The sequence below is a fragment of the Peromyscus maniculatus genome, chromosome 5, assembly GCF_049852395.1.
Source record: "Peromyscus maniculatus bairdii isolate BWxNUB_F1_BW_parent chromosome 5, HU_Pman_BW_mat_3.1, whole genome shotgun sequence".
NCBI classification, from domain to species: domain Eukaryota; kingdom Metazoa; phylum Chordata; class Mammalia; order Rodentia; family Cricetidae; genus Peromyscus; species Peromyscus maniculatus.
The window spans coordinates 105,476,131-105,489,892 of record NC_134856.1 but is presented as its reverse complement, the minus strand read 5'-3'; the positions used below and the strand labels follow the sequence as shown (position 1 = coordinate 105,489,892).

Genomic DNA, 13,762 nt, shown 5'->3' with positions numbered 1-13,762 from the left:
TCTGTCTCCCGAGTGCTGGGATTAAAGGCGTGCGTCATCACTGCCTGGCTTCTCCCTGCCTTTCCCCCCTATCTGTAAGCTAGGGGGATCAGGTTAAGAATGAACAGAGCTGTGAGAGCTGTGTGAACTGCATTTGTGAAGCTTTTACAGCAGAGTTTGGTATGAAGCATTGACCTGCTAGTGAATCCAGGAAAGAAAGCAGTTTCAAAATAACATGTTAAAGGATGAGAGTAAAGGACACACGGAGAGAGTAGATGGGATTCAGGGGTGCTGGTTCATGCCTTCAATCCCAGAACCCAGGAGGCTGAGGCAGAAGGATCTGCTGTGAGTTCAAGACTAGGGTGGATTACAGAGTGAGATTTTTGTCTCAAAAATAAGAAGTAGGGAGGGGCGAGAGAGACGGCTGGGTGGTTAACAGCAACAGCCGCTCTTCCGGAAGACCCGTGTTCAATTCCCAGCACCCACATGACATCTTCCAACTGTCTGCAACTCTAGTTCTCGGGGATCCGACACCCTCCTCCAGCCACCAGGGGCACAGGCACACACTTGGTGCACAGAGATACAGGCAGGCAGAGCACCCATATACATGGAATAAAAATCAGTACATCTTTAACAACATTGTGAGGTGGAAGGCATTATTATAACAGGTACTTTAGGACAAATGGACATGTTTGAATGTCTGTACTTCATTTTACTTTCATGTTTACATAGGTTACAGAATGAGTAGGAAAAACATCCTATAGACAGGAAAAACAATGTTTCATATACTGATTCAATATAGCCTCCCTTTATTTAAAGTTTACACTTTCAGTAGTGACCAAATGATTGCTCAGTTATAAAGCAAATATTTTAAATGCCCAACCTGTCTTCTAAGGGTGATTGGTGTGCAGTTAACACTTCCCTGAACAGAAACAAGTCCATGGGAAGCAGACATGAGTACATTTCATGTCAGTGCTGTTTGCTGAGGAGCTCAGAGAGATGGGGGCAGGAAGATGTTGATGAGGGATTCTTTTAGTTCATGCAGAGCACTCGAACCCCTTGAGGATAAAAAAAAAACGGAGCACCCCATTTCTAAATTGGTTGGCAGTTACAAATGAACACTGATTGGTCAATTTGTCAAATGTGTTCTTTAGCTTTTTGAATTAAGAAAATGATATTTGAGTGACTGGATCATTTTTATCCTTCAGAGTAAGACTGGAGCCCTGGAAGGCCCAGAGGTGGATGGATTTGTCAAAGACATGATGGAGCTGGTCCAGGTGAGTTCACAAGGCTGGAAGGGTTATTCCCATCATGCATTGGGGTTGACATTGTGATAAATTGCATTGTTTATTTCTGGGAATGAGTGAGGCTGAAGATTAATACTAGAGAGAAAGATCTGGAGACATTCATTTCCTATTTCATAGCCATTGAGATTCTGTGAGACTCAACACATCTTTTTTACTTTCTTAAGATCACACGAGTTAAAATAACACATAATCAACATAGAAGTGTGTTTTAACCATCATTTTAAAGTCATTTACTTTTCCCAAATAGCCCATTGTTACTGTGTATTTTACTGATTTATTTTTCAGTTGCCTGGAGTATTTTCTCCCCTCTACTTGCCTCTCTCAGACTTCATTATTACAGTAGCTACAATTTTAAATTTAATTTCATACAGCACTTTATTTTTTAACCAAGGGGTTTTTCAAACATCCATCCGAGGAAGGATATGTATTGTTATGACATTGCTAAGTCTCGGGCTGAGGTGATTTAGATTTTATTATATCACCTGGCTGTTTTCTGGAGGGTAGACGATGTTTCTAAAATGACAATCTCCGTCTTTTGAACTTTATTCTCTAAACTTGTTTATAATCTCCTTACACAGACAATTCCAGTCTCTCTTTCTCCAGGGAGCAGTGTAGACAGTGGATTTAGTCGTCTATGTACTCAGGGATTACTTTGAAGCACATTATTAGATGCGCAATGATTGCATACTGGCTGCTCCAGACAGCAAAAAATTAGAGTAACAGTTATTAATTACTTTTGAAATCTCAGAATTATTTGCAAATATGATTAAAACTAGGAAACCTTGCAACAAAAAAAAGGATGTTGTCCTTTTTTTGCACAGATCTCTAGGACGTTGGCATTCTGTGGCTGAGCAGACACAGGCATAGTTCTGTCTGACGTTCAGTCAGGATCACTGTCACATCTTCTGTGTCTCCCTACTTATTATTCTCACCCCAGTGACCCCTCAACTGTTCTGCCCTTGTTCAGTGGCTCCCCACCCCACCCCTGCCCCTTGCTCTGTGGCTCCCCACCCCACCCCCGCTCCTTGCTCTGTGGCTCCCGCTGAAGACACCACAGGCATTCTCCACCAGAATAAGTGACAGCTATTTGTGTGGTATTTCCTTTTGAATGCTGGTTAAAGGACAATCCCATTCTGTCCACTTCCTCTTTAACAGCTTGGCTAATAGAAATGAAGGAATCATCTCGGGGATATTAAAGTTTCATGGCAGATGGACAGGCCCAACTGGAGTTTTAGTTTGCGCTGATAGATTGAACGGGAAAGCAAGCTGCCTGGTTTCCTCTGTGTCACAGGACCTGGGTTCTGACAGAGCGTAGGCCTGGGTCTTCCATAATCAGGCAGAGTGCTTGCTCTGCTAATCCTCCTGTGATCCCCACACAGGGCCGGACATCACACGTGGAGACCCAACTAGAGCTGCGCTAAAATCCTCTCCTGTGCAGAACTTGGAAAGCACTCTCCCGACACTCAGTGTTTGATCCTCCCTCTCCCCCAGCACCTGCCATTTCTTCTTCTTCTCTTCCTTTCTTCTTTGCTTGGAAAGTTTTCTGTCCAACATATCAGAACTGTATCCCATACAGCTATTTGTAAGTTTATGAATGTGGACAAGATTCTCGAGCCTTCTGTTGCCTGACTTGTCACCCACAAGCGGTGCCCAGTGAGACTTGCCTTCCGAGGCTAGGTGGTAACTAGGGATGCTGTAGATATAACATGGTCCCTGAGACAATACGGCTTCCCAAAGTCCCAGTCGTTGTTACCGCTTCAGAACAAATCAGCTGTCATCATTAGAGTGCATTTCTGATCTGGAAAATGACAAACATATGGGAGGGAATTTCCCAAAAGGAATCTTTAGCCCAGCGAATGACTGACCACATCATAGAGTATAATTCTGTCTGAAACACTCGCATGCCAAAGGCATGGGAGAAAGCCTCGAAGACAGGATGGCTGTGTCCAAGGGCAACTGACTCACCATAGTTTTAAAGTGCTTGCTTCCTTTTCTCATTTTAAATTATCTCTGCATATAAAAAAATGAAGATATGGAGAGATAGCTCAGCAATTAAGAACAATTTTTGTTCTTGCAGAAGACCAGAATGTGGTTTCCAGCATTCACATTGGGTGGCTCACAACCACCCAATCACTTGTAACTCTAGCTCCAGGGGATCTGATACTCTCTTTTGTCCTCCTTGGGCACTGCACGTGCCAGTACACACACACACACACACACACAAATCATCCTTAAATGTTTTTATAATTATCAAAAATAAACCAAAACTTAAGAAGCCAAGGAGAACATAGGCTAAGAGTTCAAGTTCTAGGCTGACTACCTAGTGTTCCAGGCACCAGTTCCCCACTAGCTGGCAAGGTGATCATGGGTGCCATTTAGCATCTACAGACCCATTTTCTCTCCTGCTTGTCTTTAGTTTCGATTGCCACAGTGGAGATTGAAGGCTAGACCTCACCCATGCTAGGCAAGCACTTTGCCACTGAGCTAAAGTCCAAGCCTGTTTTCATTTCTACTTGGAAACAGAGTCTCACTACGTCGGCTAGGCTGACCTTGAGCTCCATGTATAGTCCAGGCCTCTGGTGTTCATAACACATACAGGGCCCTAGCCCAGAGACGTGGGCATGCTGGCTGATGGGCTGGACACTGGCTCCATTCTTTCAGGAGAGTTGGAATGCAGAAGGGATGGGGTATGATGAAAACCTGAGGATGACATTGAGCGACAGGGTCACTCACAAATCCACAGACAGGAGGAAAAAGCACTGGCTATGAGCATGCATGGGGGTCAGGGGGTCAGTCCTGAAATACCCCAATTCCCAAGACTCATGGGAGGCAGATCAGTAGTGTTCACTCAGTTGCCCTGGGCCTAGTCTCAGGTGGTCCTTTGAGGCAGATGAGAGAGAAGTTCCACTTTTAAAATGAACGCTTACAATATGGTGCTGGGCTGCCTGTTGAGTCAGCTTTCTGACTCCAAGACACCTGCATGATGATGGCCTGTTAGACGGTCTCTGGGCTGTAGTTTACTCACCTGTAATTAAGGAAGAAACTCCATTACCTCCTATGTTTGATCTGAAGATCTGAGATTATGTTTGTAGAGCCCCTGGGCCAGGAATCTAAGCGCTCCTGTGTCACTGACTTGCTAGTAAGACAGTCTTAAAGATGGAGGCCCCATGGCTCTGTGTTTCGCCCTCAGTGATCCAGATATTTTTAAGTAGCAATATGCAGCTTTCCTAACTCATAGTGACATGCCTAGCATTAAAAGCATAACTTACACAGTGCAGTGGAATTTCTCTTACAGCCTCCCTCCTTACTTCCCACTACTCAAAAAACCCAACCATCGAAAGAAATAATTATTCTGAAATAAAATATATTATTCTTCAAATAGGAATAAAAAGGTTAAGATAATTTGAATGAGGTAAACACACTGGCAAATAATTGATGCTTAGGTGGAAATGTCTACCACTCCAGTCTTCTCTATGCATAAGTATTTACCATAAGGGTACTGGAGCTGGGTGCCACTTACTGGAGAAGAGCTATAGCAGTGAGTTACTAAGGATGCTGAGGACCAGACATCTCCACTTTGCATCTGTACAACAGATGAGTTCTTCACGGGACTTCTTGTGTGGTTTGCATAAAGACTTCTAAGCTACATGTCCTTGAGCTGCACACACACCTGCCTTGTACTCAGGACCCAGGAAACGATGCTTTTTGAACCCAGCGAAAGGAACCTGGTAACAATGCATTTCATCTTGTCCTTGCAGCCTGCTCCATCAGGATGCTTCTGATGGAGGTGTGAGTGGTCCCCGGCCCCTCCCAACTCTATCCCAGCCTGCTGCCCCTTTAGTTTCTGCTGCTCTTTTCTCCTTCTCCCTTTACAGCCACGGTCAGGACAGATGCAGTGTCCGTCGGTCCGTCATTCTCCCTGCTGGAGTGTTGACTAGGTCCCCTGGTTGTCTCTCTAGTTTGGGAATGGAAGGTTTTTCTCCTACCGAAGATCTTTCAGAGGTTTCTTTGGAAGTGAAGAAAGCTTGAGGCAGGGTTGGGGGGCCTGGGGAGTGCTTCCCCGGGGGCTCAGAAGTCTCTGGAAGAAAGCTGCCCTTTTTCTCCTCACTCAAGTAATCAAGAAGAACGGACATCAGATTCACTGATTCTCCTCTCTTTGGATATCAGTTCTGCAGTTTTGATCCATCCCCCAGCTTCCTCTAGAGCTGTGTGAGGTGGAGCCAGAGCTTGGTCAGCCAGGAGACCTGGCATAAAAACTTCAGCTCTCTCCCCTGGGAAGAAGGCTGAGTTCTTCCAAGCCTCTTCCCTAGTCTGGGCAAAGGCGGCCACTATTTCCCTCCTGGGCAGCTGTGAGGATGGGGTGACAGGTGTGACAGGAGTCTCTCTGGCTGTGGTGTGTAGAAGCTTGGAACGCTTCCCTGCATGCAGGTCGAACTGTCCCTCCTTAGTCTGGAAGCATGCCTGGAATGCAGCCTCAGCTGCTACTTTGCTATCTATCATGGACACTGGATTTTCCTTGTGTATGAACCCTCTGTAAAGCAGAGGCACTAAACATCCCACGGACAATAATAAAAGATGTCTTCTCTCATCAGCATACTCATCAAAGACTCCTGTCACAGTTCTCTGCTTTGGGGCAAAATGCCTTCAAGCCAATTGCTTATAAGGCAGGCTTTTCTGAAACAACTGTGGGACGTGATATGGAAATAAGACTTCAGAAATGTTTATTTACCTTTCCTAAATGTGCAGGCTAAGAAATCAGGACACGGCCAGCAGACATTAGGGACCTTGGGTGGGATAAAAAGGCAGTTGCTGTGCTGGGCTCCTCATGGCCCATCATCTGCCCTACCCCCAAGTTCCCAATGCTTAGGGGACTCAGGGAGTTTGACACTGGCTTTCTGAATGACTATGTCCTCTTGTCCTCAGCCCAGCATCAGCGGTGTGGATCTTGATAAGTTCTGGGAGATTCTGCTTCGCCATTGTGATGTGAACAAGGATGGAAAGATCCAGAAGTCTGAGTTGGCACTGTGTCTGGGGCTGAAAATGAACCCCTGATCCCCGACTGCCTTGCTCTCTGCTTATGTGTCTGTGCTCTTGCCATGAGAAGTGTGTTTGTGCTTTGCTCTCGGGGGCCCGGTCAGCAAACCTTCTCACTGATGGAGTGGTACTCTTGGGCAGAGGGGGGGACCCTAGGGTGCTGCTTCCAGAGGCAGCCATGATCCTGCCCCATGAAAAGCCCCCATGCAGCTTCTTCTGTCTTCTCTCCTTGACCTTGGCCTGTCTCCTCTAGAGCCTCAGTTTACCTGCTGGTCTTGCTCTGCTCAACTGTCCCCTTCACCTGGTGGATAGGGGTAGCCCAAGCTACCACCTCCTGTTTGTCCTTGAGTTTTCTGCTCAGAGTGTCACCTGTGCCCTGCTGTCACCTCTGCAAACATGTCCACATGCAGAAATAACTCTGTAGTCAAGAATAAAGATGTGTGTGAGTTATAAGCTTTGTAATGTCTTGATGATTTGGTAGGAGCCTTAGTCGGTGCTGAGGGGGGTCGTCCTAAAGCAGCTATTAGCTGCAGGGTGCTAGCAATTGCCCCAAATAATTTTTTAATTGGATGGGAGCAGAGCATCCTGGGTCAGGTTTTGTTGTTTTGTTTATTTCTTTGAGATAGTGTTTTGCTGTGTAGCTGAGGCTAGCCTACATCTTACTCTACAGCACAGACTGGACTCTAACTAACATCCATCTGTAGGGTAAAAGGGCCAGCCAAAGAAACTCACCCTGGCCCTGAACCTAGAGCCAGTGAAAGAAACACTTTAGTCCTGAACTCAGAACCTAAGAAACACACCCTGACCCTGAAACCAGAGCCAAATAAACACACTTCTGCCCTAGAACCAGAGCCAGTAAAAGAAATATGCCCCTGCCCTGAAACTAGAGCCAAAAGGCTAAAAAGGACCAGTGAAAGAAACACAGTTTGACCCTAAAACCAGAGCCAAATCTTCCCTGACCAACAAAACCAACCAATCCCTGAGCAGGAAAATTGACCAATCCCTGAGCAGAAAACCAACCAATCCCTGAGCATGAATTCTAGTACCTTGACCCTGACCCCGGAGCCAGTGAAAGAAACACACCCTTACCCTGAGACCCAAGCCAGTGAAAGAAATGTTTCAGCTCTGAACTCAGAACCTAAGAAATTCACTTTGACCCAGAAACCAGAGCCAAAGAAACACATTTTGGCCCTAGAACCAGAGCCAGTGAAAGAAATGTGCCCTGGCCCTCAAACTAGAGCCAAAAGGCTAAAAAGAACCAGTGAAAGAAACACAGTTTGGCCCTGAAACCAGAGCCAATTCTATCCTGATTAACTGACCAACAAAATCAACCAATCCCTGAGCAGGAAAACTGACCAATCACTGAGCAGGAAACCAACCAATCCCTGAGCAGGAAAATTAACCAATCCCTGAGCAGGAAAACTAACCAATCCCTGAGCAGGAAACCAACCAATCCCTGAGCAGGAAAATTAACCAATCCCTGAGCAGAAAATCTTCTCCCTGGAAAAACTCTGCCCCTAAGAAGCCCTAAGTAAGTCTCTCCGCCTGTTCGGTTATGAGCTGCTCTCCAGCCTGGCAGGGGCAGCCACTCTCCTGGACTCCTCCTTCCCAAATAAATTTTCTCTCCTCTCCCTCCCCTCTCCCCCTCTCCCCCTCTCCCCCTCTCCCCCTCTCCCCCTCTCCCCCTCTCCCCCTCTCCCCCTCTCCCCCTCTCCCCCTCTCCCCCTCTCCCCCTCTCCCCCTCTCCCCTCCTCCCCCTCATTTTTCAACAGGGTTTCTCTGTAGCGCTCTGCTGGGAAGCCCCCTAAGCCGGAGCTTTTGCTCCGCTGTAATGGCTCTGTAGGAAAGGAGCAGGATTGTTACATCCCGTGGGGAGACCATCCCCCTCTGTACCCCAGCTTCAGCTATAGCCCGACTTCCCAACAAGTCAGGATGCCTTTCCCTCCAGAGCTATAACACTCACACTGCCCTCCTGCCTCTGTTTCCTGAGGAGTACTGGACTTTGAGACATGCAATGACCATCTTGGTTTTGTTTTTGGTCTATTACTTTGCTATCTGTTGCTTGATAAACACCATGATCTAAAGGAACTTGGGAAAGGGTTTATTTGGCTTATATGTCCCAATCACACATCTTGATCACACTCCATCCACGAGGAAAGCCAGAGCAGGAACTTAAGCAGGGCAGGAGCCAGTAGGCAGGAACTGAGGCAGAAACCGTGGAGGGATGCTGTTTACTGGCTTGCTTTCCCGGCTCGCGTTGAGATACCTTTCTTTTACTTTACAGGACAACTTGCCCAGATACGGCACCGCCCACAGTGGGCTGAGCCCTCCCATATTAATTATTGAAAATGCCCCACAGACTTGCCTACAACCCAGTCTGATGGAGGCATTTTCTCAAACAAGGTTCCCTCTTCCTAGATGACCCAACTTTGTGTGAAGCTGACAGTAAAAAAACAAAACAAAACAAAACAAAATTTTACTGGTACAAGGGGATCTTCAAGAAATCCAGATAAAATGTATCTGTGGTTACACAAACATCTTGTCCTCTTCCAATAATATCTTCCAGAAAATTTGGGACCCTCGGGATTTTATACCCCAGTGCCTTTCATGGACACCTCTGGATACGCCCAGTCCACTGTGATGGTTCATCTCAGTTGTTTTGATGAGATCTAGAATCATCTGAAAGACAAGCCTCTGGGTATGCTTGTAAGGTGTTATCTTGGTCGGGTTGCCTGAAGCGGGAAGATGCACCCACAGAGGGCGGCAGCCTTCCCTGACTGGGGTCCTGGGGTACATGGGAAGTGCACAGCATGCGCATTCCTCTGCTTCATGACTGTGGATATGGTGAACCATGCCCTTGAACTTGAGTTAAAATAATTCCTTGCTCTTGTCAAAGTATTTCGTTTTATCACAGTGACTGGAAAAGTAGCCGAGACACCCTTTTAACACTGCTCTGATGGCTCCCTTTCTCTGTTACCCGCGCACACTCGTGGCTCTGTGCAGAGCATCAAATGTCGTCATCAGTGAACACAGTAGTCTGTAAGCTGGCAGAGCTGCCAGCCTCAACACTGCAAATATGTGCTGTGGAGGAGAGTGGCCGATGTTTCCCTTTGATGTTTTTAATCATGAACATCACTGATTAAAATCACTTCTAATATTAGTGACCATTCCCCTAAAGAAACTTTAAAGCTGGAAGGTTCTTCTGTGAACTGAAGTGCTTCCTGGGCCGAAACATATGCTCAAGTCAGTAGGATAGTCCCCCTGGATGGAAGGGACACAGTCTATAGAGGTTCCTGGGCTAGTGGAGCTGTGGACCCCAAAGAACGAAAATTCCCTTTGGAATCCAGGTTGTGGACAGGAAAGGTTGAAGCTCTGGCGCAAAGAGGGGCTTGCTCCAGAGACTCGGCGTGCTGCTGACAACTTAACGTAGGCAGATTTCCTTAGTGTCATCATTTTTCTATAAAATTATAACACTGGAACAGAAAAACTGGAGAGGAACTAAAAATAGTTTTCCCTTCATTTTGGCCGAACTGTAAACAAATTGTTTGTCAATTTCTTATTCCTAATTAATTTTAAGAGGTGGTAGGCTTATGAATGTAAGTGCCTCCAAAGGTAGGCTATTGGGTCAAATGAATGCATTCAGTATTTTAAAAGCTCTTGGCTATTTCCAGCCCAAAGGCACATGTAATAGGAAGCAAAACAAAGCAAAAACAATATAAATGGGAAATATAAAATGTCTGATCTTAGAATTAGGAGCCCTGGTTAAATTCTGAGCCCACTATATACCAGTTTTATAATAATGGTATCTATATCTCATTCATGTATACTCATGTAAAATCTTTTAAGGTCAATTCATTTTTTTTTAAAACAGAAATAGGCTGGGTGTGGTGGTGGTTCAGCTGATAACGCATTTGCTGCACAAGCACAGGCCTCAAGTTCAGATCTCCAGCACTGTAAACGCCAGTCAAAGAGGTGTGCCCTCCTATAGTCCCCTTGCTGGGGAGGTAGAGATGTGATATTTAGGGGCTGCTGGCCAGCCAACCCAGCTTAATGGACGAGCTCCAGGTACAGTGAGAAACCCTGCCTCAGAAAATAAGGTGAAGGGGATAGAGGAAGAAATCCACACTGATCTCTGGCCTCCACGTGCACCTGTACCCACTAGTGCACACACGCAGAAAGAGTAAGTCACCATGGTTAGTGGGAAGGTTGTATTATTTGCCAGGCTAATGTGTGAGTATTTCATAAATATAACGCTCTACACAAACACTGGGTGGGACAGAGGCAGTGAAAAGGAGAGTGGCTTTGATCTACTACCATCTTACTCTCTTGCTCCATCCCAGCTTCAAAAAACCTCGGGTGCTCTCCCCTGCCATTTCCAGAAGCTCCTCACTGGGAAACATTCTTCTTGGCTGAGGCCTGACTTTATATGTTTGTGGTCAGCTCAGAATTCATTCTTGTGTTTAACCCATTTATCTTTGAGGCACATTTCTTATTACAAGGCTTAAAAGGGTAGTGGATCTTTCCAGCTTCTCCTTGAGACCTGCATTTTGCACTAGAAATCTGGGATACAGGATGCACATGCATCCAAGCATGTCAAAGAAAAAAATCAGAGGGCAAAAAGACTCAAATATTATCAACACAGTTCATCACACCATTATCAGTGTCAAAGTTGTCTTTGTCATTGTCGTCATCATCATCATCATCATCATCATCATCACCTTAGACTTTTCTTCACTTCTCTTTTAGGCTGGTTCTTATTCCCAAATTAGAAAGAGTAGTAAGTTTTCCAGATTTCTTATGACACTTGCATTTAAAGGAATCCAGGGACAGCTGGAACATGCTCTTGTGTAGAAACTGTAGAAAAAGGCTGTCCATCATGTTGAAGAACTGCATTCTCAGCAAAGGAAGGGCTGTGCTGAAGGTGCTATTATTATTTCTGTTTTATAAACTAGAACATCTGGGATGAAGACAGTAAGCAGACATCTAAGGTCTCCTACCTAGGAAGTAACCCAGCTCACCTCTGGGTTTTGATGCAGGGCTCAAGTGGCTTTGACGAAATGGCTTAAACATTCTTTGCTTTCATCAAGGAGGTAATTGTGGTATTTTTTTTTAACACTAGTAACTTCCAGCTAGGACAGGGACTATCATGGAGCAGGTTGACATACTCCAGAGGCAAAGGCTGAGGACCACAAGGAACCACTTCTAGAATAAAGAACACTTGAGTCAGGGTTGGTAATGCAGGAATGCAATCCCAGACACTCAGAATACTGAGGTGGGGGGATTGCAAGTTCAAGGCCTGCCTGGGCTATAAAACAAGTTTAAGGTCAATCTTAGAAACTCAAGGACACTGTGTCTCAAAATAAAAATTAAAGACAGGGCTGAAGATATAGCACAGTGGTAGAATATTTGCCTAGCATATGTTGAAGCCCTGAGTTCCACAACACAAAAAGAGCACAGACCACCAACTAACTAAGCAAACAAGAAAATCTTAATGCAATATTTAAGTAAGTCACAATGTACAAAAACCTAGCATGGAAAGCATACCAACAGGTCAACTAAAAACAGGGCCAGTGTTCTTCATTTTTGTTTCAGGCTCCATGAGGTGGGTTTGCCTTTGGTGACAAGTGCTTATTGTAAATTTCAGTTCTAGGAGACAAATTTGCATTTCCCAAGTTCTTCCTTTTCAAAAAATATTTGTATTTATCATTTAATGTGTGTGTGCACATGTGTGTGTGTGTGAGAGAGAGAGAGAGAGACACAGAGAGAGACACACACACAGACACACAGACACACACAGAGGAGAGAGAGAGAGAGAGAGAGAGAGAGAGAGAGAGAGAGAGAGAGAGAGAGAGAGAGATTGTGCACATGAGAGAAGTACCCACAGAGGTCAGAAGAGGGCATCAGATTCTCTGGATGTTAAAGGCTGGCACCTGATGTGGGTGCTGAGAATGAAATTCCTTTGGTGGAGTAGTATGTGCTCTTAACCACAGAGCCATCTCTTCAGCTCCCTCTACTTTACTTGTTAATCAGCAAATTATTAATTTTGCAGACTCCGTCGGCCCATTGCCTTGATCTACATAAATCTTCCAGAATTTCCTGTTTCAAAAGCTTAAGAATTTAGTCTTCAGAGAAGATGCAGAAGGGAGAGGAAATGTGGGAGAGGAGAAAGCAGTGGATCTTGGAGGACCAGGAGGGCAAGCTGAGCTCCTCTCTTCCAAGTAGAACAAAGGAGATAGACCTGACTTGAGTTAACAGAGTAAGCTCTCTGGACCCCAAAGCACTGGAATTTTTGCTAGCTTCATGAAAGAACACTACTGAAACAGCACAGTCTTAGAGAGGAATCTTGGATGTTTGTTGTGAGATGGTCTGTATGTCAAATGTTCTGATTAGTCAATAAATAAAACACTGATTGGCCAGTGGCCAGGCAGGAAGTATAGGCAGGACTAACAGAGAGGAGAAAAGAAAGAACAGGAAGGCAGAAGGAGACACTGCCAGCCGCCGCCATGACAAGCAGCATGTGAAGATGCTAGTAAGCCATGAGCCACGTGGCAAGGTATAGATTTGTGGAAATGGATTAATTTAAGATATAAGAACAGTTAGCAAGAAGCCTGCCACGGCCATACAGTTTGTAAGCAATATAAGTCTCTGTGTTTACTTGGTTGGGTCTGAGCGGCTGTAGGACTGGCGGGTGACAAAGATTTGTCCTGACTGTGGGCAAGGCAGGAAAACTCTAGCTACAGATGTTTCCTATTCTCATGAAGATTCACTATGTTCTAAGTATGATGAAGAAAAAGCAGAAATCCAGATGACTCAAACATCATCATCACCATCATTATCATCTCACCATCACCACAATCCGCAGCAACATCATTTTCAACATTATCACCATTGTCGACAGTAGCATTGGCATTATCATCATCATCATAATCAGCACCATCAACATCAGTACCATCATTAGCATCAGCAGCAAAAGGAGTATCTTCAGCATCAGCACTACCACCACCACCACCTACATTAGCATCCTCACCATAATCATTAGTAGCAGTACCATTAGGAGCAGCAGCAGCAGCAGCATTTCCAACATCAGCAGCGGCACCACCACCACCACCATTTTTAGCATCATTGCTATTAGCACCAGTAGCATCATTACCATCAGCAGCATCATTAACATCAACATTAGCATCCTTAACATCAACAGCAGTAGCAGTATCATCCAGTATCATCACCATACTCATTATCACCATCATCGGCATTATCTATTAAAATGCAACCCCATTTTAACCAAGACACTGAAGAGTCATTTTTCTTCTCTAGTTTGTGGAGTACAAATGGTTGAACAATTGAGTGACAGAATGTTGAACGAAAGGCGGGGAATCAGTTGTGTGCAAATCCTCGCTTAGTAACGCTGTGTCATTTACAAATCTGTGCCACTCTGAGTCAGC

At 45.2% G+C, this 13,762-nt stretch overlaps 1 protein-coding gene across 1 annotated transcript in view; it reads left to right on the top strand.

Annotated features, from left to right (window-relative positions):
• Scgn (secretagogin, EF-hand calcium binding protein) overlaps window positions 1-6,761 on the top strand; it is a 41,453-nt gene extending 34,692 nt beyond the window's left edge. Inside the window, exons 10-11 of the mRNA XM_076573043.1 lie at window positions 1,188-1,256; window positions 6,210-6,761. Of these exons, the coding sequence (XP_076429158.1) occupies window positions 1,188-1,256; window positions 6,210-6,338 (198 nt within the window). The 3' untranslated portion in view covers window positions 6,339-6,761. The remainder of the gene's footprint in view (window positions 1-1,187; window positions 1,257-6,209) is intronic.
• Window positions 6,762-13,762: the final 7,001 nt, after the last annotated feature.